This window comes from Dermochelys coriacea, chromosome 25 (assembly GCF_009764565.3).
Source record: "Dermochelys coriacea isolate rDerCor1 chromosome 25, rDerCor1.pri.v4, whole genome shotgun sequence".
NCBI classification, from domain to species: Eukaryota; Metazoa; Chordata; order Testudines; family Dermochelyidae; genus Dermochelys; species Dermochelys coriacea.
Window position 1 is genome coordinate 1166279 of NC_050092.1, and position 22466 is coordinate 1188744.

General features: G+C 42.3%; 1 protein-coding gene across 11 annotated transcripts in view; it reads left to right on the forward strand.

Annotated features, from left to right (window-relative positions):
• Window positions 1-22007, forward strand: part of RANBP3 (RAN binding protein 3) — a 174536-nt gene extending 152529 nt beyond the window's left edge. For all 11 annotated transcript variants that reach the window (XM_038383710.2, XM_038383717.2, XM_043502860.1 and 8 more), the window contains 2 exons: window positions 14721-14904; window positions 18849-22007. In XM_038383710.2, the coding sequence (XP_038239638.1) occupies window positions 14721-14904; window positions 18849-18892 (228 nt within the window). In that variant the 3' untranslated portion in view covers window positions 18893-22007. The remainder of the gene's footprint in view (window positions 1-14720; window positions 14905-18848) is intronic.
• The last annotated feature ends 459 nt before the right edge of the window (window positions 22008-22466 follow it).

The following is a 22466-nucleotide window of genomic DNA, read 5'->3' on the forward strand; positions in this document are numbered from 1 at the left end:
ACAGCCCTTTTCATTGTCAAAGACATTATTTATGGGAGGGAAAAAAAGAAGTAAAAGCATACTTGTTTGACTGAAGTCCTGTGCATTGTAAGGTTGCTTTGCTAAGCAGGATTGTCCAAACAGTAGCCCTTAGAATCCTGAAATGTGATTCATGGATGCTCTTACTGTAAGTGCCATGTCAGGCCAAAGCTGGTCATTTCTAGTGATTGATGGAGAAAGGTACAAGCCAAGCAAATACTTTGGGTTGGGGCATTTTGAGTACATATGTTGTATTTGTCAAAGTTCCTGTAGATTGGAAAGTGTCATTGGACTTAATGCCCTTATGCACAGAGCTAGGTTCTTGGGCTTAATTTTACACTTGCTCTCTGGAGAGTGACTGCCATTGTATAGGGACATAGTGTCATAAGAACTGAGGCAAATAGTTCAAGTTCATCAGGGCATGAAAGAATCCCTGTGAGATAGTGGTTAATGAGAAGAAGTCCTTTCCAGGGACACTGATGCTGGGTTTTGTGACCTTGCAAGATGAAAGAGGCTATATTTACTGTCAAGAAATTGCTTTCAAGCATTGCAGATCAGATTTAAGCATTCCAATGGCTGTTGGCACCAGACATTTTGTACTCTGTTTTCATGTCCTTGACCCATAATCAGACCATATTTTTGGAAAAACCAAGGTATCTGGCTTATTAGTGAAACAAGGTGGTGAGTTGTCGTCTGAAAACTGCTGTTTATATGCATTCATATAATGAGCGCTGAAGGAAGAACAAAGTGTCCGAGTTGCTAGCAAAAATATACAATTGCTCATTAAAATGAGCTGCTATTTTAGAGTTTTAGAGGATAGCAAAATGTTTTACCTTTTATTTAAGAAAGGCACAAGGGTGATCCAGGCAATTACAGACCAGTGAAGCTTGCTTCTGTACCTCATAAATTCATTGAAATGATCATTAAAATTCTCCTTTGAGTGTCTTTTGCATATTCGCACTTTGGGGACATGTGCTGACCGGTGCAGCAGGACAGTAGACCTTCTAATAATAGTGCCTGTTAGGCGTGCATGCTCCTCTACCCTCCCTGTTTAGTGCTTGAGCATGTTTTGAGGGCATGAATATAAAGCGGACATCGCACCATTGCTACTTCAGTTCCTTCCAACTGCAGCAGCAACAGGACATGACCCACTGGATCTCAGAGCCACTGGTAGATAGTATATACATCTCCCCACTGTATTTTCCACCGAATGCATCTGATGAAGTGAGCTGTAGCTCACGAAAGCTTATGCTCAAATAAATTTGTTAGTCTCTAAGGTGCCACAAGTACTCCTTTTCTTTTTGCGAATACAGACTAACACGGCTGCTACTCTGAAACCTGATAAATAGTGCCTTTATCTGTTAATAGTTTTTAAAGATAGTAGTCTCTGGCTAGTTAGTTTTAGGATAAATTAGGCTAGATTTAGACTAGACCATAGTTGTAAGGAATAATTTTATTGTCTGGTATGGCCGATCCCAGTGTGAAGAACCAAGGGTTTAAGTGGTGTCTGTCATGCCCAGCAGTCTTCCCTGCATCTGATGCACAAGTTTAATGTCTAAAGTGTTTGGGGAAGAACCATTCCCCAGCACGTTGAGCTATCTGTAGCACTTTCACACCTCAGGTCTGAAAGAGAGACACAACAGACTTCAGACCCTTTATTATAAGAGGCCTTTCTGTCAAGCCTCTGGGATCTGAGAACTCTAAAGGATCCAAAAATAAGGAGAGGTGGCTTGAATCAGCTCAGACTACAACCGGATCCAAGAAAATTGCAACAACGAAAGCTTCTGTATTGACACCAAGCTCCAGTTCCAAATTCTCAAATCGGACTGTTCCTAAGATTTCGGATCCAGTTCCAAAATTAATACATTTTTCTGTGGAACCAGTTTCAGACAGTAATCATAAGGGTCCAAGTAACTTATCAGAACTGGCTACCTCAGTTCAGAGGCAAATGGAAGCTAAATTAAAACATACCTCTGGTAGTTCATCAGACTGTTCACATGTGGATCCAAGACGAAAAGACAGTAGACCTATAGATTGTTCTAGAGATACACATCAAAAGGAAAGATCACTGGATCTGCACACATCAGCTCAGCAGCACACTGATGTCATGGTGTGGATTCACTTGGACCCACAGCTACTAACAGATCCAGCTTTTCTCAGGATTCTTGTGATAAATAATTGGGACAAAGGGATCTGAGGGATAAAGTCCTCGGATCGCTACCCCTTCCTGCTTCTCCATGTGGGTACTAATGATACTGCCAAGAATGACCTTGAGCGGATCACTGAAGACTATATGTGGCTCTGGGAAGAAGGATAAAGGAGTTTGAGGCGCAAGTGGTGTTCTTGTCCATCTTCGTTGTGGAAGGAAAAGGCCCAGGTAGAGACTGTTGAATCGTGGGGGTCAACAAATGGCTATGCAGGTGGTGTCAGAGAGAAGGCTTTGGATTCTTTGACCATGGGATGGTCTTCCAAAAAGGAGTGCTAGGCAAAGACAGGCTCCACCTAACGAAGAGAGGGAAGAGCATCTTCAGAAGCAGGCTGGCTAACCTAGTGAGGAGGGCTTTAAACTAGGTTCACTGGGTGAAGGAGTCCAAAACCCTGAGGTAAGTGGGGAAGTGGGATACCAGGAGGAAGCACGAGCAGGAGAGCGCAAGAGGGAAGGACTCTTGCCTCATACTGAGAAAGCAGGACAATCAGGGAGTTATCTTAAGTGTCTATATACAAATGCAAGAAGCCTGGGAAATAAGCAGGGAGAACTGGAAGTCCTGGCACAGTCAAGGAATTATGATATGACTGGAATAACAGAGACTTGGTAGGATAACTCACATGACTGGAGTACTGTCATGGATGCATATAAACTGTTCAAGCAGGGCAGAAAAGGTGGGGGAGTTGCATTGTATGTATGACAGCAGTATAACTGCTCAGAGCTCCAGTATGAAACTGCAGAAAAACCTGAGACTCTCTGGGTTAAGTTTAGAAGTGTGAGCAACAAGGGTGCTGTCGTGGTGGGAATCTGCTATAGACCACCAAACCAGGGGGATGAGGTGGACAAGGCTTTCTTCTGGCAACTAACAGAAGTAACTAGATCACAGGCCCTGGTTCTGATGGAGGACTTCAATCATCCCGATATCTGCTGGAAGAGCAATATAGCAGTGCATAGACAATCCAGGAAGTTTTTGGAAAGTGTAGGGGATAATTTCCTGGTGCAAGTCCTGGAGGAACCAACTAGCGGGAGAGCTCTTCTCGACCTGCTGCTCACAAACTGGGAAGAATTAGTAGGGGAAGCAAAAATGGATGGGAACCTGGGAGGCAGTGAGGCATGAGATGGTTGAGTTCAGGATCCTGACACAAGGAAGAAAGGAGAGCAGCAGAATACGGACCCTGGACTTCAGAAAAGCAGACTTTGATTCCTTCAGGGAACTGATGGGCACAGTCCCCTGGGAGAATAACATGAGGGGGAAAGGAGTCCAGGAGAGCTGGTTGTATTCTAAAGAATCCTTATTGAGGTTGCAGGAACAAACCATCCCAATGTGTAGAAAGAATAGTAAATATGGCAGGCGACCAGCTTGGCTTAACAGTGAAATCCTTGCTGATCTTAAAAACAAAAAAGAAACTTACCAGAAGTAGAAGATTGGACAAATTACAAGGGAGGAGTATAAAAATATCGCTCGGGCATGCAGGAGTGAAATCAGGAAGGCCAAATCACATTTGGAATTGCAGCTAGCAAGAGATGTTAAGAGTAACAAGAAGGGTTTCTTCACGTAAGTTAGCAACAAGAAGATGATCAGGGAAAGTGTGGCCCCCTTACTGGATGTGGGAGGCAACCTAGTGACAGAGGATGTGGAAAAAGCTAATGTACTCAATGCTTTTTTTGCCCCTGTCTTCACGAACAAGGTCAGCTCCCAGACTACTGCATTGGGCAGCACAGTATGGGGAGGAGGTGACCAGCCCTCTGTTGAGAAAGAAGTGGTTGGCGGATGTGATTGCAGAGCCATTGGCCATTATCTTTGAAAACTCATGGTGATCGGGCTAGGTCCTGGACAATTGGAAAAAGGCAAATATAAGGAAGAAGGAAAACCCAGGGAACTACAGACAAGTCAGCCTCACATCAGTCCCTAGAAAAATCATGGAGCAGGTCCTCAAGGAATCAATTTTGAAGCACTTGGAGGAGAGGAAAGTGATCAGGAACAGTCAGCATGGATTCACCAAGGGAAGTCATGCCTGACTAACCCAATTGCCTTCTATGATGAGATAACTGGCTCTGTGGATGAGGCGAAAGCAGTGGATGTGTTATTCCTTGACTTTAGCAAAGCTTTTGAAACGGTCTCCCACAGTATTCTTGCCAGCAAATTAAAGAAGTATGGGCTGGCTGAATGGACTATAAGGTGGATAGAAAGCTGGCTAGATCATTGGGCTCAACAGGTAGTGATCAATGGCTCCATGTCTAGTTGGTGGCTGGTATCAAGCAGAGTGCCCCAAGGGTCAGTCCTGGGATTGGTCTTGTTCAATATCTTCATTAATGATCTGGAGGATGGCGTGGATTGCACCCTCAGCAAGTTTGAAGATGACACTAAACTGGGAGGAGTGATAGATACGCTGGAGGGTAGGGATAGGATACAGAGGGACCTAGACAAAATAGAGGATTGGACCAAAATAAATCTGATGAGGTTCAGCAAGGACAAGTGCAGAGTCCTGCACTTAGGACGGAAGAATCCCATGTACCACTACAGACTAGGGACCGAATGGCTAGGCAGCAGTTCTGCAGAAAAGGATGTAGGGGTTACAGTGGATGAGAAGCTGGATATGAGTCAACAGTGTGCCCTTGTTGCCAAGAAGGCTAACAGCATTTTGGGCTGTATAAGTAGGAGCATTGCCAGCAGATCTAGGGACATGATCATTCCCCTCTATTTGGTTTTGGTGAGGCCTCATTTGGAGTACTGTGTCCAGTTTGGGGCTCCACACTACAAGAAGGATGTGGAAAAATTGGAAAGAGTCCAGCGGAGGGCAACAAAAATGATTAGGGGGCTGGAGCACATGATTTATGAGGAGAGGCTGAAGAGACTGGGAATACTGAGTCTGCAGAAGAGAAGAATGAGGGGGGATTTGATAGCTGCTTTCAGCTACCTGAAAGGGGGTTCGAAAGAGGATGGATCTAGACTGTTCTCAGTGGTAGCAGATGACAAAACAAGGAGTAATGGTCTCAAGTTGCAGTGGGGGAGGTTTAGGTTGAATATTAGCAAAAACTTTTTCACTAGGAGGGTGGCAAAGCACTGGTATGGGTTACCTAGGGAGGTGGTGGAATCTCCTTCCTTAGAGGTTTTTAAGGTCAGGCTTGACAAAGCCCTGGCTGGGATGATTTATTTGGGGATTGGTCCTGCTTTGAGCAGGGGGTTGGACTAGATGACCTCCTGAGGTCCCTTCCAACCCTGATATTCTATGATTCTATGACATCAAACGTGGATAATCTCCAGTACCTATTCCACCACCTATTACCCCAAATGGAGTGTTAAAAGATTTGTCACCGTTCTACATGACCCAGTTTCCTATTGCAATCATTTCACCTGCAGCTTCAGTATTGGATGCGGGATAGAATTCATTACAAGATGTAGACCTGTTCCCACAAGTATGCATACGACCTGACCATTTTCAGATCAGAATTTCCCTTCTTGGTACCCTGTGTTCCAAACAAGGGAAGTGAGATAGCATTGGGGTGACTGCCAGAATTGGGATCCTTGCTCATATTGGCCAACCCCCAACTTACTATTATCACTCCAGGAAACGTGAATCTTCCATGCCAATACATCTTTTACCAAACTGAAGGGTCCAGATTGACCCCAAGAGAACGTTCCCAATCTTGCCCACGTTATTTGAGGAGGAGCATCAGAGAACATCTCCTCTAGAAGAATTTGAACAGTAAAATATGGAGCTGGACAGTGGCTCATCTCCTGATGAAAATGGAGGTGTAGCTACAGCATTGTCTCCTTCTGAGAACGTAATTCAGTTTCTTGAGCTAGTGCATAGAGTGGCATTAACTTTAAAATTACCATCAGTAGCTTTGGAAAAAGCCGCCCATCCAATTTTTGATATTTTGGGTTCTACTGCAAAGACTACGATTTCATTGCCCATATTGGGAGGTCTCTGGTAATCAGAAAAATCTCTCTTGTCCCATCTTCATGTGAATCAATTTCAAAAAAGGCTGATAAACTATATCAGGTCCCACAGAAAAAATTCTCCTGTTTTCATGTGCACCCTCAACCTAATTCTCTTGTGGTCGTAGCATCAGTTCAGAGATCCAGGTCAGGTCTTCAGCACTCAACTCCTTGTGATGAAGAAGGAAAAAAGTTGGACTCTGCTGGAAGAAAATTATTTCGTCAGCTTAGTAAACATGCATGTGGCCAATTATCAAGCTGTAAAGGCCAAATACCAATTTCACTTGTGGGAGAAGATATCAATCTTAACCAAGAATGTCCCAGAAAATCAGAGAAGACTAACAGTCACTCTCATAAAGATCAGCTAGAATGTGGCAAAACATGCCATTAAGTCGGGAGTAGTCAATTATTTTTTGTCAAGATTCCCATGTCTTAATCAAGATACAGTCAAGGTCCCGACTCCAGAGAAACATTTTTTTCACACAGCAATAACAATGATGATTATAAGTAAATAAAAAGATTTTGCGGTCTGCTCAAAAAAGTCTGGTGGTCCAGATTTGGCCCACGATCTGCCTATTGACTACACCTACTTTAGGGCATCATTTGACATTTCTGAGACTGCACCAAGATTTGTGGCATCGGTTATAGCTCTCATCAGACATGCATGGCTGCGATTTTCATCTTTCCCTATGGAAACTAAGACAAAAAATGAGGATTTACCTTTTTGAAGGAGATGGATTCTTTAGTGCAAAAACTGATGAAGTTCTGGAGAAAATGAAGAACCCATGCTCCAATATAAGATCTTCTGAGTTACTACTTCCTTATCATAGAATGACATCTGCATCTGTGCTCAGATACCATAAACATTCCTTTCCATCTTCTTCCTCTTCTTATACCCATAAGAGGCAACCTTATTATCAACAATGACATCCTCTCAAATGCAGGAGAGGAAAATACCCTCCAAGCTTAGGATGAGGACGAAGAACTCCTCGATTGTATCTTCGTAATGTCAGACCTCGGGTTTGATGTGATGAACGAAAGCTTCAAACCTGTTTCTGTCAATACTACAACGTTTTTAGAAACACTCATTTTTACAGCACATGGAAAAGTATTGTCTTGGACAGATGGGTTTTAGATGCAGTAAAAAAAAGTTTATACCTTCCAGTTCAAATTCTTTCCTCCATGCAAACTTCCCTTGTGCCCTTTTTAGGGACCTTTCTCACAAGCACGTGCAGGGGCTATAGAAGAAGCTCTGTTAGAATAAAGGAACATTTGATTTTTTACTTCTGGTATTTTCTAATCCCAAAAAAGAATGGAGGTCTCAAACGAATTCTAGACTTCAGAACTTTAAACAAGGTCATCAAGAAGTTTCAGGTCAGGATGGTAACTGATTATTGCCTCCCTGTCCACTTTAGATTGGTTTGCTGCTCTTGATCTCAAAGACTCGTATTTCGATAAGACCCTTGCATCAAATATATCTCTTTTTTCTGTTTGTTCAGACCATTTCCAGTAAAGATTCCTACCCTTTGGCCTTTCTACAGCACCCAGAGTGTTTACCAAATGCCTGGCTCCAGTAACAGCACACCTGAGAAGACAGAAAATTTCCATCTTTCATTGCAAAGATGATTTTGTTCCAAAGAATTACAGAAAGCCATTCAGGTCACTCGTTCTTTGTTCAGAACCCTACATCTTCTCATCAATAAAGAAGAGTCTCTTCTCACACTTTCACAAAAGATTATGTTCACTGGTGTGATTCTTGACTCCAAATAGGTAAGAGCTTTCCATCTGAAGGAGCAAATTAATGCAAGTATGTAGGGACAAAATTGGAAAAGCCAAGGCACAAAATGAGATCAAACTAGCTAGGGACATAAAAGGAAACAAGAAAACATTCTACAAATACATTAGAAGCAAGAGGAAGAGTAAGGACAGAATAGGTCCATTACTCATTGAGGGGGGAAAGACAATAACAGAAAATGTGGGAATGGCAGAGGTGCTTAATGACTTCTTTGTTTCAATTTTCACCAAGAAGGTTGGTGGTGATTGGACGTCTAAAATAATGAATGCCAGTGAAAATGAGGTAGGATCAGAGTCTAAAATAGGGAAAGACCAAGTCAAAAATTTCTTAGACAAGTTAGAGGTCTTCAAATCACCAGGGCCTGATGAAGTGCATCCTACAATATTCAAGGTGCTGACTGAGGAGATATCTGAGCCATTAGCAATTATCTTCGATGGGAGATATTCCAGAAGACTGGAAAAGGGCAAATATAATGCCCATCTATAAAAAGGGAAATGAGGACAACCCAAGGAATTAGAGACCAGTCAGCTTAACTTCTGTACCCGAAAAGGTAATGGAGAAAATAGTTAAGCAATCAATTTGCAAAGACCTAGAAGATAATAAGGTGATAAATAACAGTCAGCATAGATTTTTCAAGAACAAATCGTGTCAGACCAACCTGATAGCTTTTTTTTGACAGGTTAACAAGCCTTGTGGATGGGGGGAAGCGGTAGATGTGGTATATCTTGACTTTAGTAAGACTTTAGACTTTTGATACTGTCTCGCATGACTTTCTCATAAACAAACTAGGGAAATACAACCTAGATGGAGCTACTATAAGGTGAGTGCATAACTGGTTGGAAGATCGTTCCCAGAGAGTAGTTATCACTGGTTCACACTCATGCTGGAAGGGTCCCGCAGGGATCGGTTCTGGGTCCGGTTCTGTTCAGTAGCTTCATCAAGGATGTAGATAATGGCAAGGAGAGTACACTTGTAAAGTTTGCAGACAATACCCAGCTGGGAGGGGTTGCAAGTGCTTTGGAAGTTAGGATTAAAATTCAAAATGATCTGGACAAACTGAAGAAATGGTCTGAAGTAAATAGGATGATATTCAATTAGGACAATTGCAAAGTACTCCTCTTAGGAAGGAACATCAGTTGCACACATACAAAATGGGAAATGACTGCCTAGGAAGGAGTACTGTGGAAAAGGATCTGGGGATCATAGTGGATCACAAACTAAATATGAGTCAACTGTGTAACGCTGTTGCAAAAGAAGGAAACATCATTCTGGGATGTATTAGCAGGAGTATTGTAAGCAAGACACGAGAAGTAATTCTTCTGCTCTACTCCGCGCCGATTAGGCTTCAAGTGGAGGGAATATTGTGTCCAGTTCTGGATGCCAAATTTCAGGAAAGATGTGGACAAATTGGAGAAAGTCCAGAGAAGAGCAACAAAAATATTTAAAGGTCTAGAAAACATGAGCTATTGAGGGAAGATTGAAAAAATTGGGTTTGTTTAGTCTGGAGAAGAGAAGACTGAGCGGGGACATAATAGTTTTCAAATACATAAAAGGTACCAGGAGGAGGGAGAAAAATTATTGTTCTTAACCTCTGAGGATAAGACAAGAAGCAATGGGCTTAAATTGCAGCGATGGCGGTTTAGGTTGGACATTAGGAAAAACTTCCTAACTGTCAGGGTGGTTAAGCACTGGAATAAATTTCCTAGGGAAGTGGTGGAATCTCCATCATTGGGGATTTTTAAGAGCAGGTTGGACAAACACCTGTCAGGGATGTCCTAGATAATACTTAGTCCTGCCTTGAGTGCAGGGGACTGGACTAGATGACCTCTCAAGATCCCTTCCAGTTCTATGATTCTTTGAAATTAAAAACTATCATATGCAGACTGCTTCAATAGCCCTCTCAACATTTATTTGTTAACTTTGAGTCTGTTGGCATCCACGACCTATTTCAGGCTCAGAATGAGACCACTTTGACACTGGCCACTAAGGAATTTCAGACCCATTATGGACAGTTTGCAAAAGGTATTCGCTGTTCTGAGGAAGGTTTGTCTTTCTCTCAGATGGTGGCTATAACCTCAAAATGTCCTCAAGGAAGTTTTGTTCAACCCACATTCTCCTTCTTTAATTATAACCACAGATGCATCAAAGAAAGGGTGGTGTACACATTTTTGCAGTCTGTACATTGAAGCTCTTTAGAACAACGCAGAATCCCTATTGCACATAAATGTATTGGAACTGAGGGCAATCCAACTGGCTTTCAGAGCATTTCTCTCACAAGTATGAAATGCGGTAATTCAAGTGACCATGGACAGTGTATCAGCAGTACATATGTGAACAAATAAGGAAGAACTCTGTCATATCAACTTTTTGCAAAGAGGCAGTAGAACTTGAGGATTGATGTATCACGCACAATGTATACCCAGTTGCCATGCCTGTAGCAGGTCCATACAATGTTATCACAGATTGGCCGAGCAGAGATTATTTTAGATGCACAAATGGCCCCTAAAAGATTGGTGATTCAGGATATATTCAGTCTTTGGGGATTTCTGGACATAGATCTGTTTGCAACCAGATTCAAACCACATACAAAGTGTTCCCATTTCCATGCAAGAGCAGGCTCAGATAGTCTGTCACTGACAGATGCATTCCTTTTAGATTGGGGAGCGGTCTGATTTATGTGTTTCCTCTTTTTCCCCCTCATTCCCAAGTCCTAAGAAAGATAAGACAAGATTCAGACAGAGGGTGATTCTTACTGCTCCAATATGGCTGAAGCAGCATTGGTGCATCAAGTTACTCCATTTATTCAAAGGCAATTACAAAATCCTCTTGTTATCAATGGATCTGCTATCCCAGCAGGGAGGAAAGGTCTTCTGTCCAGCTCTCCAGTAGTTACATTTTATAGCTTGGGCACTAGCCTTTGACAGAGTTAGAAAGATCATGCTCATCTGAGGTGCAGAGAGTTAATGCCAGAAAATTACCAGATAGAAAAAAAATTGTGAGTTCGACGGGAAAAGATTTGTTTGATGGACAACTGGGAAAGGTTTCAGCTCCAATACAACTTATTCCAGGATATCTGTTGCACTTAAAAATAAATGGGTTGTCTCTTCCCTCCATTAAGTTTATTGCTAGCAGCATGCCACACTCGTGTTAATGGTGAATCTATTTTTTTATATATATTTTTTTTTTGCATATGCTGGTTAATAACTTTTTTGAAGGACTATTGAAATTGTATCTCCCCATGCAGAGAAGTTGGTCCTTAGATCATACCCTAAATTTCTTCCTAGTTGTGTCTGAGTTTCATGTAAATCAAACCATAATTGACCAGTGTTCTTTCCAAAGCCTCATTCATCTAAAGAGGAGGCCAGGTTAGATTTTTGTTGGATGCCAGCATGTACTATCGTACTACTTAGATAGAGAACAAAAAGTTTTAGGTCATCTTCCAAGTTTTGTTTCATGTTCTGGTAACTCCAAAGGGAAAGCCATTTCATCTCAGTCCCTGTCTAGAAGGGTTAGATAGTGCATTGACGGGTGTTATAGAGGAGCTTGTCTTCCACTCCTAGTCTGCTCAGAGTTTATTCTACTGGAACAGTAGCTACATCTACAGCTTTTAATAAACACATTCTCGTAATCAAGATATGCAAAGCCACTATGTGGACGTCCGTTCTCTTTAAAGAAGAATTATGCTTAGGATATGGCATCCTAGTCAGATGCCCAGTTTGGTAATCCTTGTTTAATTAGAACTCTGCATCCCTTCATCCAGTTTGCCATACTGCTTGTGAAACTATCTGAAGAGTGGGAATATGCAGAGGACACTCAAAGAAGAAATGAAGGTAACTTACTTGTAACCAGAGTTCTTCGAGATAGACTCTGCATATTTACATTCCCTGTCCACTTTGCCTAATCCTACAGAATCCAAAATAAAATATCCGTATTCTTCGGTATTGGTGGTGGAAGAAACTGAGGCAGCAACACCACCAAGCCTTCAGAAAATGCTCAAGTGCTAGGCAGGGAGGGCAGAGGATCATGGATGTCTAACCAGTACTGCTACCAGTCAGCATGAGTCCTAAAAGTGTGAATATGCAGAATCCAGCTCAAAGAACTCTGGCTTACAAGTAAGTAACCTTCATTTATAATTTTAAAACACCTAGAAGATCATGGTACATGACCAACAAAAGAAAATGGTTCCTCACTAATCTATTAAAAATTCTTTGAACTTGTGAATAACAACATTGTGAATATAAGAGAACTGGTTGATAAAATTTAGACTTCCAAAGGTTCTTTGTCAGAGTGCCACTCAGGAGGCCACTAAAGAATCTAAGTTGTTAAGAGGTAAGTGGCAAAGCAAGAGTATGTGGGGGGGGAAACAGGAAATAAATGGTCAACTTTCATCATGGCAGGTTAGCAGCAGCATGGCCTACATACCATAGAAGGACTGGTGGTGTTTGATGTAAGTGATCTAGAAAAGGTGGTGAGCAGTGAAGTGACAATTTGTAGATGACAAAAAATTACTTTGGTTACTAAGGCCAGAGCAGACTCTGAGGAAGTTGTTATTTATTATTTGTATTCCTGTAGCCCCTAGGAGCCCCAGTCATGGACCAGGAATCCATTGTGCTAAGAGCTGTACAGAAACAACAAAAAAGATATGATTCCTGCCCCAAAGAGCTTACAGTCAAGTCTCAGTATTAAATTGAGACAACACATGGAGACCGACGGGGAGTACAAGGAAACAATGAGACAATATTGGTCAGCATGATAGGCAGTTGTCTCTGCACACCAGTAGCCCAATTGTCAAGATTTTTGTAGGCTTCATGGCAAAGAGTTTTGAGGAGGGTTTTGAAGGAGGATAATGAGTTAGTTTTGCAGATATTTATGGGGAGATCCTCTCAAGCACGAGGGACAGCATGGGAGAAAGCACCAACGAGGTTAGTGGGCATCACAATGGCAGATAAAACTCATTGTCAATAAGTGCAAAGTAATGCACATTGGAATGAATAATTTGAACTATTTATACACCTTACAGCAGTGCTTCTCAAGCTATCTGATGTGGGGGACCGGCAATTTTTTTTTCCAATGTGCATGTGGACCGGCAGCTGATGGCTCCAGTCTGCAGACCACCACTTTGAGTAGCACTGCCTTACAGGGTTCTAAATTAATTGCATCAATTCAAGAAAAAGATTTGGGCATCATTATGGAGTGCTCAGTGGAAACTTCCGCCCAAAGAAATTTGAGAATAACAAAAAGGATATATATAAATAAAACTCCTCCCCTGAAATAATGTGTTCAGTACTGATCAATCTATCTCAGAAGGAATATTGCAGAATTTGGGGAGGGGAGGGTTCAAAGATGGGTGACAAGAATGATTAGGGCCCTGTGTTCCCTTTAAACTGAGTGGTTGCGTGGCCGCCCAGGAGTGAGTCAAGTGCTGCGCATTTGATTAGCAGAGCTGAGCAGATTGGGCAGTGTGTTCAGGTCCGTTATTCCCCCCCCCCCCCCCCCCCAGCCATGTTGCTCCTGTCCTCTGCCTTGGACCCCCTGGCCAGCTGCTCCTGGGACACTCTTACTTGCTGTGCAGAACGGGGGAGGGGGTGCTGATGATGTCAGGGTGTCTGCCTCTCTTCTGCCCATGTACCCGATCTTTGCAGAGCAGGACGGGGGAACAGGACGGCTGCTGGTAGCTGCTGTGGTCTGAACAACAAGCTTTCTGGTGACTGCCTTAAAGAGATGGTGCATGGTCTCTCATAGACTTTCCCAGCAGCCAGCACACACACTGTGTTTCTGTGTGTGTGTGTCTGTCTCTCTCTCTCACACTCACACACACACACACACACACTCTCTCTCTCCTTCTCATCAGGTTCAATTATCACTGGGATTCATGGCCTGTTACTATCCTGTTTTTAAGGCCCCAGCCACTTTCAGCTTTGTGGCGCACATTACTTTATAAATTATGCCCTTGCGACAGCCGGGCTTTCAGCTGCCAGTATGGATCATATCCACTGAATAGTTAGTTTTGAAAAGGCTACAATTTGTTTTGGGACATAAGGCAGCCATTAATTCTTGGGCGCATGCAAGAAAGTCGGAGACAGCGTACTGGGCTTCATGAATCACAGGTCTGATCTAGTCTGGTGATTCTGTTATTAAATGTGTTTTTTTAGAGATTTAGGGTTTTTAGAGATACATGATAAAATAATCACAATCAAGTCATTTTAGTAACAAATATGTGTACCGGATGTATGACTGAAAATCCAGACAGATTGTTTGGGGGTTCTTTAAAAGGTGAAGACTTCCCTTTGTAAAGAAAGTATAAGCTTAAATTTAGCCAAAAAAGGCTGTGTATTTGGCATGCAGCTGGGTGGCTCTGAGACTCCCTTTTGTGCCCTTTCTTTGTTGCCGGTTCCTCTTGCATACCTTCTTGGGATGAGAGGGGTAGCACGTGGTTTCTTCTGAAGTCAACCAACATCATTCCTTCAGTCAGCCATAGAAGGTGGTTGGAGAGAATCACTGAGTGCATTCTTCCCTTCGGGAACTGAACGTGTCCAGCCCTTGACCACCAACACTGTGATTCCACTGCCACTAAATCTCTGACCTGGTCTGAAAACACCCATCTGGATACCAGACCTACTGACTCTGAAATCAACAGTGTGAAATTTCAAAGCAGTGAAGTTTGGTAGGAATGTTTTGCTCTGTATAAGAGGTTGCATAGAATAAAACATTTGTAAACTTTTAAAATCTTATTTGTTTGATATTTTAAAAATCCATAGGCAAGCTCTAAAGATACAGGACAGCTGTATGCTGCATTACACCATCGGATCTTGGCTCTACGGTGTAGAGTGGAACAAGAGCAAGAAGCGAAGATCACAGCACCTGAACCAGAGGTAACACAATCAAATGAAGAAGATAGTGATGACGATGATGTCATTGCTCCTTCAGGGTCTGCTGGAAGTGGTAAGCAAGCAAATGTGCTAAACTTTCTAGTTTCCTGTACTGTTCTCTCATTGTACTTAAACAAACCAAACTGCCTGACTCTTCCATTAATGCCTAACTCTCTTAGTTACATTCATGAGTGTTTGTAGTATAGGGTCCATGACATGGACTAAGATGTGGTCACAGCCAACTCTCCCAGTCAGCTAATAGAAATCCCCTCACATTTGTCACATCCCTCTGAATGGATATTGAAAAGTTCCCTGCATGGTTTGGCACAGAGGGTCCCCGGTGGGGCTGTGGCCTAATTATAGGATATTAATTGGTTCAGCATTGCCCACTCTCATTAGTTTCATTGTTTTTGGGAGGGGTTAAAAGTTGTCAAGAGTTTCTAATTTCTGCCTTCAACCTAGTGTAATGTTGTCCTTACGAGAGAAGAGCAATTAAAATGATTACAGGTCTACAAAACATGACCAATGAGGGAAGACTGAAAAAATTGGATTTGTTTAATCTGCAGAAGAGACAACTGAGAGGGAACATAACACTTTTCAAGTACATAAAAGGTTGTTACAAAGAGGAGGGAGAAAAATTATTCTCATTAACCTCTGAGGATAGGACAAGAAGCAATGGGCTTAAATGGCAGCAAGAGAGGTTTAGGTTGGACATTAGGAAAAACTTCCTAACTCTCAGGGTGGTTAAGCACTGGAATAAATTGCCTAGCGTGGTTGTGGAACCTCCATCATTGGAGGTTTTTAAGAGCAGATTAGACAAACACTTGTCAGGGACAATATTTAACCCTTCCATGAGTGCAGGGGACTGGACAAGATCAGTGGTTTTCAAACTTTTTTTTCTGGTGACACAGTTGAAGAAAATTTGTGATGCCCGTGACCCAATGCACCTGGGGCAGAGAGGTTTGGGGTGTGAGAGGGGCTCAGGCCTGGGGCAGAGGGTTGGGCTGCAGGGTGGGGCCAGGGATGAGGGGTTTGAGCTGCAGGTGGGGGCTCCAGGTTGAGGGGGGTCAGGGCTGGAGCAGGGAGTTGGGCTGCAGGAGGGGGTCAGGGCTCTCGGCTGGGGGGTGCAGGTTCTGGGATGGGGCTGGGGATGAGGGATTTGGGGTGCAGGAGGGGGCTCTGGGTTTTGGGGGGGGCCAGGGCTGGGGAAGAGGATTGGAACCAGCCAAGGGCGGGAGCAGTGCGCGGAGCCCCACCTAGGAGCCAGACGTGCTGCTGGCCGCTTCCAGGGCTCAGCACAGTGTCAGAACACGTAGGGACTAGCCTGCCTTAGCCAGGCAGCATCTCTGATGGGACTTTTAACGGCCCAGTTGGTGGTGCTGACCAGAGCCACCATGACCCTGTGCCTTGCATTCTGCGACCCAGTACTGGGTCACAACCCGCAGTTTGAAAACCACTGGACTAGATGACCTCTTGAGGTCCCTTCCAGTCCTATGATTCTATGAAAATGATGACCACCTCCCATTGTTTCCAGTGGGCTGAATCCAGGCTGACCTTAGGGAAAATGGTGGCCCCTTTAGTCACCATGTGAGGGCCAATCAGGAAACAGGAGAATACAGAGAAGTGGGTAATGCGACTGTGGGGGCAGCTGGGTGTGTGGCTGTATTGGGAAATAGGCAGGAATCAGAGGAGATGGGGGTGCGGAGACAGGAGGAAGACTAAAGGGTAGGGAACAAAGGAAGAAGGGGCCATTTCATCACTCCTGGATGGGAGCTAGCTATGTTCTGTCTTTCTATAGCTGGAAACCTCCCCTCCTTTTGCTGCTGCCAGTCCTACAGCCGGTCTCATGGTAGAAAATAGCAAGGATGATTTGCAGCTGTGGCTGGGTTTGGAGCACCAGTTCTGTGCTGGCCAAATGCAAGGCTCAACGTTTTAGATGTCTATACACAAATGCAATGAGTATGGGGAACAAAAAGGAAATTGGCAGTCATTAGAACATAAGCTAAATTATTAATTAATTGGCATCACAGAGATTTGGTGGGATAAATCTCATGACTGACATATTGGTACACAGGGGAATAAGCTTACAGGGGAAGTGGTAAATGTGGTATATCTTGACTTTAGTAAGGCTTTTGATACTGTCTTGTATGACCTTCTCATAAACAAACTAGGGAAATGCAACCTAGATGGAGCTACTATAAGGTGGGTGCATAACTGGTTGGAAAATCATTCCCAGGGGGTAGTTATCAGTGGTTCACAGTCATGGTGCAAGGGCATAATGAGTGAGGTCCCGCAGGGATTGGTTCTGGGTCTGGTTCTATTCAATATCTTCATCAATGATGTAAATAATGGCATAGAGAGTACACTTATAAAGTTTGTGGACAATATCAAGCTGGGAGGGGTTGCAAGTGCTTTGGAAGATGGGATTAAAATTCAAAATGGTCTGGACAAACTGAAGAAATGGTCTGAAGTAAATAGGATGATATTCAATAAGGACAAATGCAAAGTACTCCTCTTAGGAAGGAACAATCAGTTGCACACATACAAAATGGGAAATGACTGCCTAGGAAGGAGTACTGCGGAAAGGGATCTAGGAATCATAGTGGATCACAAACTAAATATGAGTCAACTGTGTAACACTGTTGCAAAAAAAAAAAAAAAAAGAAACATCATTCTGGGATGTATTAGCAGGAGTGTTGTGAGCAAGACACGAGAAGTAATTCTTCTGCTCTACTCCATGCTGATTAGGCCTCAAGTGGAGGGAATATTGTTTCCAGTTCTGGGTACCACATTTCAGGAAAGATGTGGACAAATTGGAGAAAGTCCAGAGAAGAGCAACAAAAATGATTTAAAATGACCTCTTGAGGTCCCTCCCAGTTCTATGATTCTTCAGGAAAGCTAGGTAAAAAAGGGAGGTGGTGGTAATGGAGGACTTTACTTTTTCAGCAGATGTCTGGGTAGTTAATTCAACAAAACGCAAAATGTCCAAAAGTTCTTAGAATGTATCTGGGACAATGTGTTGTTTCAGAAAGTGGAGGAAATAACCAGGGGGAAAGCCATTTTAGACTTGATTCTGACCAATAGGGAGGAATTGGTTGTGAATCTGAAGGTGGAAGGCAATTTGGGTGAAAGTGATCACAAAATGATAATTGCATAATTCTAAGAAAAGGAAGGAGTGATAACAGAAAAAGGACAATGGACTTAAAAAAAGCAGACTTTAACAATCTCAGAGAACTAGGAGGGTGCGGTCCCAAGTGAAGAAAACCTTAGAGATAAAGGCATTCAGGAGACCTGGCAGTCTCTCAAGGAGACAATATTAAATGCAAAACTTCCAATTATTGTGATGCAAAGGAAATGTAGGAAGAGGCCAACATGGCTCTCTCAGGAGCTCTTTAATGACCGGAAAATCAAAAGGGAATTCTACAGAAAAGTGGAAATATGGACAAATTGTCAAGAGGAGTAAAAAAAGAACAGCACAAGCATGTAGGGACAAAATCAGAAAGGCTAAGGCACACCTAGCATTAGCTGAAACAATCTCAGAACCATTAGCAATTATCTTGAAGAATTCATGGAGGACATATGACTGGAGAAGAGTAAACATAGTACCTGTATTTAAAAAGGGGAACAAAGAGGACCTGGGGAATTATAGATTAGTCAGCCTAACTTTGCTACCTGGAAAGATACTGTAAGAATTTATGAAACAATCAATGTGTAAGCACCTAGCTGATAATAGAATTATAAGGAATAGCCGGCATGGAGATGTCAAGAATAAATTGTGCCAGACCAACCTAATTTCCTTTTTTGATAGGGTTACTGGCCCAGTGGATGGGAGGGGGAAGCAGTAGAAATCATACTGGTCATTGAGAAACATTGGTCTAGTTTATAGGGAGGAGAGAGAGGCATGGAGCACTGGGAATAGCCAGCTATTTATTTAGTATTTGTAAAACTATTTATTTAGTTTTACAAATAAAATAAATATTTCTTGTAACCATGAAAAAAAATCTATTTTTGTTTCAGGTCCTAATGATGAAGGAGATGGGCAGAATATTGGCAGCACATAGCAGCTGTGAGCCCATCTGCCTGCAAGGCTGCAGTAAACACCATCTTGCAGGCACCTCTATGGATACCCCAGGCCAGCAATTGTTCCAGGCAGTGCTGAAGGCTCCAGGACTTAGGAACTGTGCATCCCTGTTCTGTTTGTTTGGTTTTTTTGGTCTGGATCAGTAGATTCCACAAAAAAAGCAGACTTGGAAACTGCCTGAATGTGGTTTGGGACATGAAAGCTCATCATATTGATGAGCAGAAAAATAACATTTCCCCTTTTCCTTGTAATTGAAATGGCACATTTATGACTTGTCACAGCTTTTCATTGGGACCTTTTGACTGTTTCTTCAGTAACTCATGTTTTGCAGGCCTCTGAGATAGAACTTTCCAGCACGGTTCCAACTTGAATTCTTCTTTCTTAACTCCTGCTTCTCCCTTTTCAGTTCCTGCTGCCTGCAGAGAAGCTGTGCTCTTCTCTGTTCATGCATTCACTGATTACCCTTCCGGCTTCGTTCTCTTTGGATTGCAGAGAGGGCAGCATTTTTTTACCTTAATCCCAATGTAATTTGTCGATAACATTGTCCTTTGTTGGTCAGTCTGTACACAGAGGTTAAAAAAAAGGTGTCTTGACAGGAAAACCTTGTACTGAGTTAATAAGAGACTTTAAAGTTCACTGGACATTTTGCTAACCCTTTTCTTCTTCCCGCCCACTTCCAATATTATTATTTGGGGGTTTATATTGTGCTGATACTTTTTTTTTATTTTAGATCTGAATAAGTTGCTCTTGTGTGTTGAGAAAGTGAAACTATTGTTTTGTACTGTTCTTTTCTGTTACTATTTAAGGGAGAGCTAAGCCACTATAAATAATAGGTGTTGCATACAATTTTGCATAATAAACTTATGTTCTTGTGGCTGTGATTAAATCTTAGGGTGGCATACAGATCACACACCTTCAGAACAGCTGAAACACAGCTGTCTGCCTTTGGAAGAATGATATGGGCTCATTTGGTGAGTTGGGCAAGCCATTATAACAGATCTATACACAAAAAAGCTGTTCTCATTAAAGGTGTCTACATTGCAGTTAGACACCTGTACCTGCCCATGCTAGCTGATGGGGGCTCCCGGGGCTCGGGCTGGTGGGCTGTGTCATTGCAGTGTAGACATCTGGAGTGGGGCTGCAGCACGAGCTCTGGGACTCTCTCAACTCACAGGGTCCCAGGACTCAGGCTCCAGCCCAAGCCTGGAAGTCTACACCGCAGTGACATAACCCCCCAGCCCGAGCCTTGGGAGCCCAAGTCAGCTGGCAGAGGCCAGCCACAGGGTTTATTTGCATACCCTCAGTGACTTGCGGTTCAGTTCAGCAAAGTACTTAACCATTATCCCTAACTTTAAGCACATGAGTAACCACATTCACATTACGGGGATTACTCCTATGCTTAAAATTAGCAGACATGCTGGAGCACTTGCTGAACTGGGGGCCTTAATGAGCAAATCACTTTCTAAACCTCCCTTTCCCTTTCTTGCCGCCTTAGGTTTTGCAGTATGAAGAATTATTGCTAGCTTTGATTAACTTGTGCTGAAGAATGATGAATCCTGTTTTGCCAAATAAAGGCAAAAAAGTGTTTTTCTGTGTAATTCTGAAGAGTTCTTTTGTAACCACAGTTCATTTTGCTTTTGTCATTTTCTAACCTTTCGGCCTCTTGTGTCACTCACAATGACTGTGTTTTAGTAACCAATTGATACAATAGCTCATTCGTATCCAGTAAAGATGGAATACATAGCCAGCTAAGAGCAGTGTGTAGCCCACTTTCCTATAAATATCCCCATTTTATTTTATTTTCTCTTACAATTGCATACTCTTTGTACAAATTTTTTCATTTAGATTGGGGAGAACTAAAATGCATCTTCAAAAAAAAAAAGAAAGAAAGAGAAAGAAGAAATATGTAGTGCAGGAAACTTTGAAAATGGAAACCCAAGAGTTCTTGTAACACAAAAGCAGCTGGGGAAACCATTCAGATTGATTAAGCAGCCCTTCTAGCTTTTATATTAATGAAAACCCACACCTTTTATAGTCAGGAGTCCAAAGTGTATTTAGCTTGTTCTCTTTGTATTTTTCCTGTTGTCAATAGCTAACTGTTGCCAGGGGTTTTAGTTGCTTGTTTTCCTGACTTAGCCCATTGAAGGAATTCCTGGTGTTACTCTTTCTGGGGGTGGAAAGGGTTCGGGATTAGCTGTGCCACTGCATTTGTGACCTCTCTGGATTGTCTGCTCATGCAGTTTGTGGGTATTGTTATTTCTCCATAGAGGGAATTGTATCTTTTGTCATGCACAAGCCGATTGACACTCTCTTTTCGTGCTCCTCACAAGTAGAAATCTGGCAGATTTTTAATCCTCTGCAAGTGTTTATCTGCCCCACACACTTTTGGGAATTCTTTGGTTTGCATTAAGAGATCTGCATTTCTTTTGGACCTTTTTTACATGGATATTCAAATGAATTTAAAATACTCTCTTAAAATAAATTTTCAAAGTAAAGCTTCTGAGTTCCAGCATAAAGATTATTACAGAAGTTAATAAAGTGTCTTTGTTGCAGGGCCTAACTGTGGAATACTAGATGTTACTTCCTGCTCCCAAACTCCACTCTTTTTGGAGGTCTGTGTGTGTAGGGGCTCACTTTCGGGCATTTCACAATAGTGTTACATTGACAAATGCATTAACATCCAGAAGAATGGAATAAGCATGCTTGTTTTCATGGGGTGCAGTAGTATTAAACAGTTACCTACAAAGTTTTATTAAAATCCGGCAGCTGTTTACTGGTAAAACTTGGGTTTCAGCTAGAAGCCTTGCATATATGTTTATAGTATAATAACTATAAAATATTTCATCTTTGTCCAAAATATTATGCTCTATAAACCATTCACTGAATTGGCCAAAAGTTAATTTCAAGCCCTGTCCAGAAAGATGTAGTTAGGCCAGATCTAAACTTTATTACACTTTCTGCTTTAAGCCTTAGTAAACTAGTGACAAGTAAAACCAGATAATGCCCATGTGTTTTGAAAGATTTATGTAAGATTGTCATATCAACTGTATTTGGGAATTACATTAAAACTTTTAACAAAAACAAAAAAACAATAACCCAAGCCCTGTGTGTATTCTGTCTAGCAATGAGTGTTGGAAAGAAGGAAATGGTTTTATTATTGCAAAAGACTTTTTGTTTCCTATATCTTTGTTGCTATGATCTTTAGCTGTATTATTGTGTGTGTTGGTGACAGGGTTTTATCAGCATTTACTAAGATGAGCTGCTTGGGGCTGTCAAGTAACCTGGCCATACATTTTCCAAACCACAGTGTGTGTATTTTTCTAGACAAAAAATACATTAAGATGACTTAAATTTGAGAATACATATCTGTAATATAGGGGAGAGACATGCATCTGACGAAGTGGGTATTCACCCACGAAAGCTTATGCTCCAATACGTCTGTTAGTCTATAAGGTGCCATAGGACTCTTTGCCGCTTTCATAGGGGAGAGTGTTACAGGGGTATTGTAATTATGGCCCAACCAAGCCTTGTAAAACCAGGAAATTCAAAGTTAA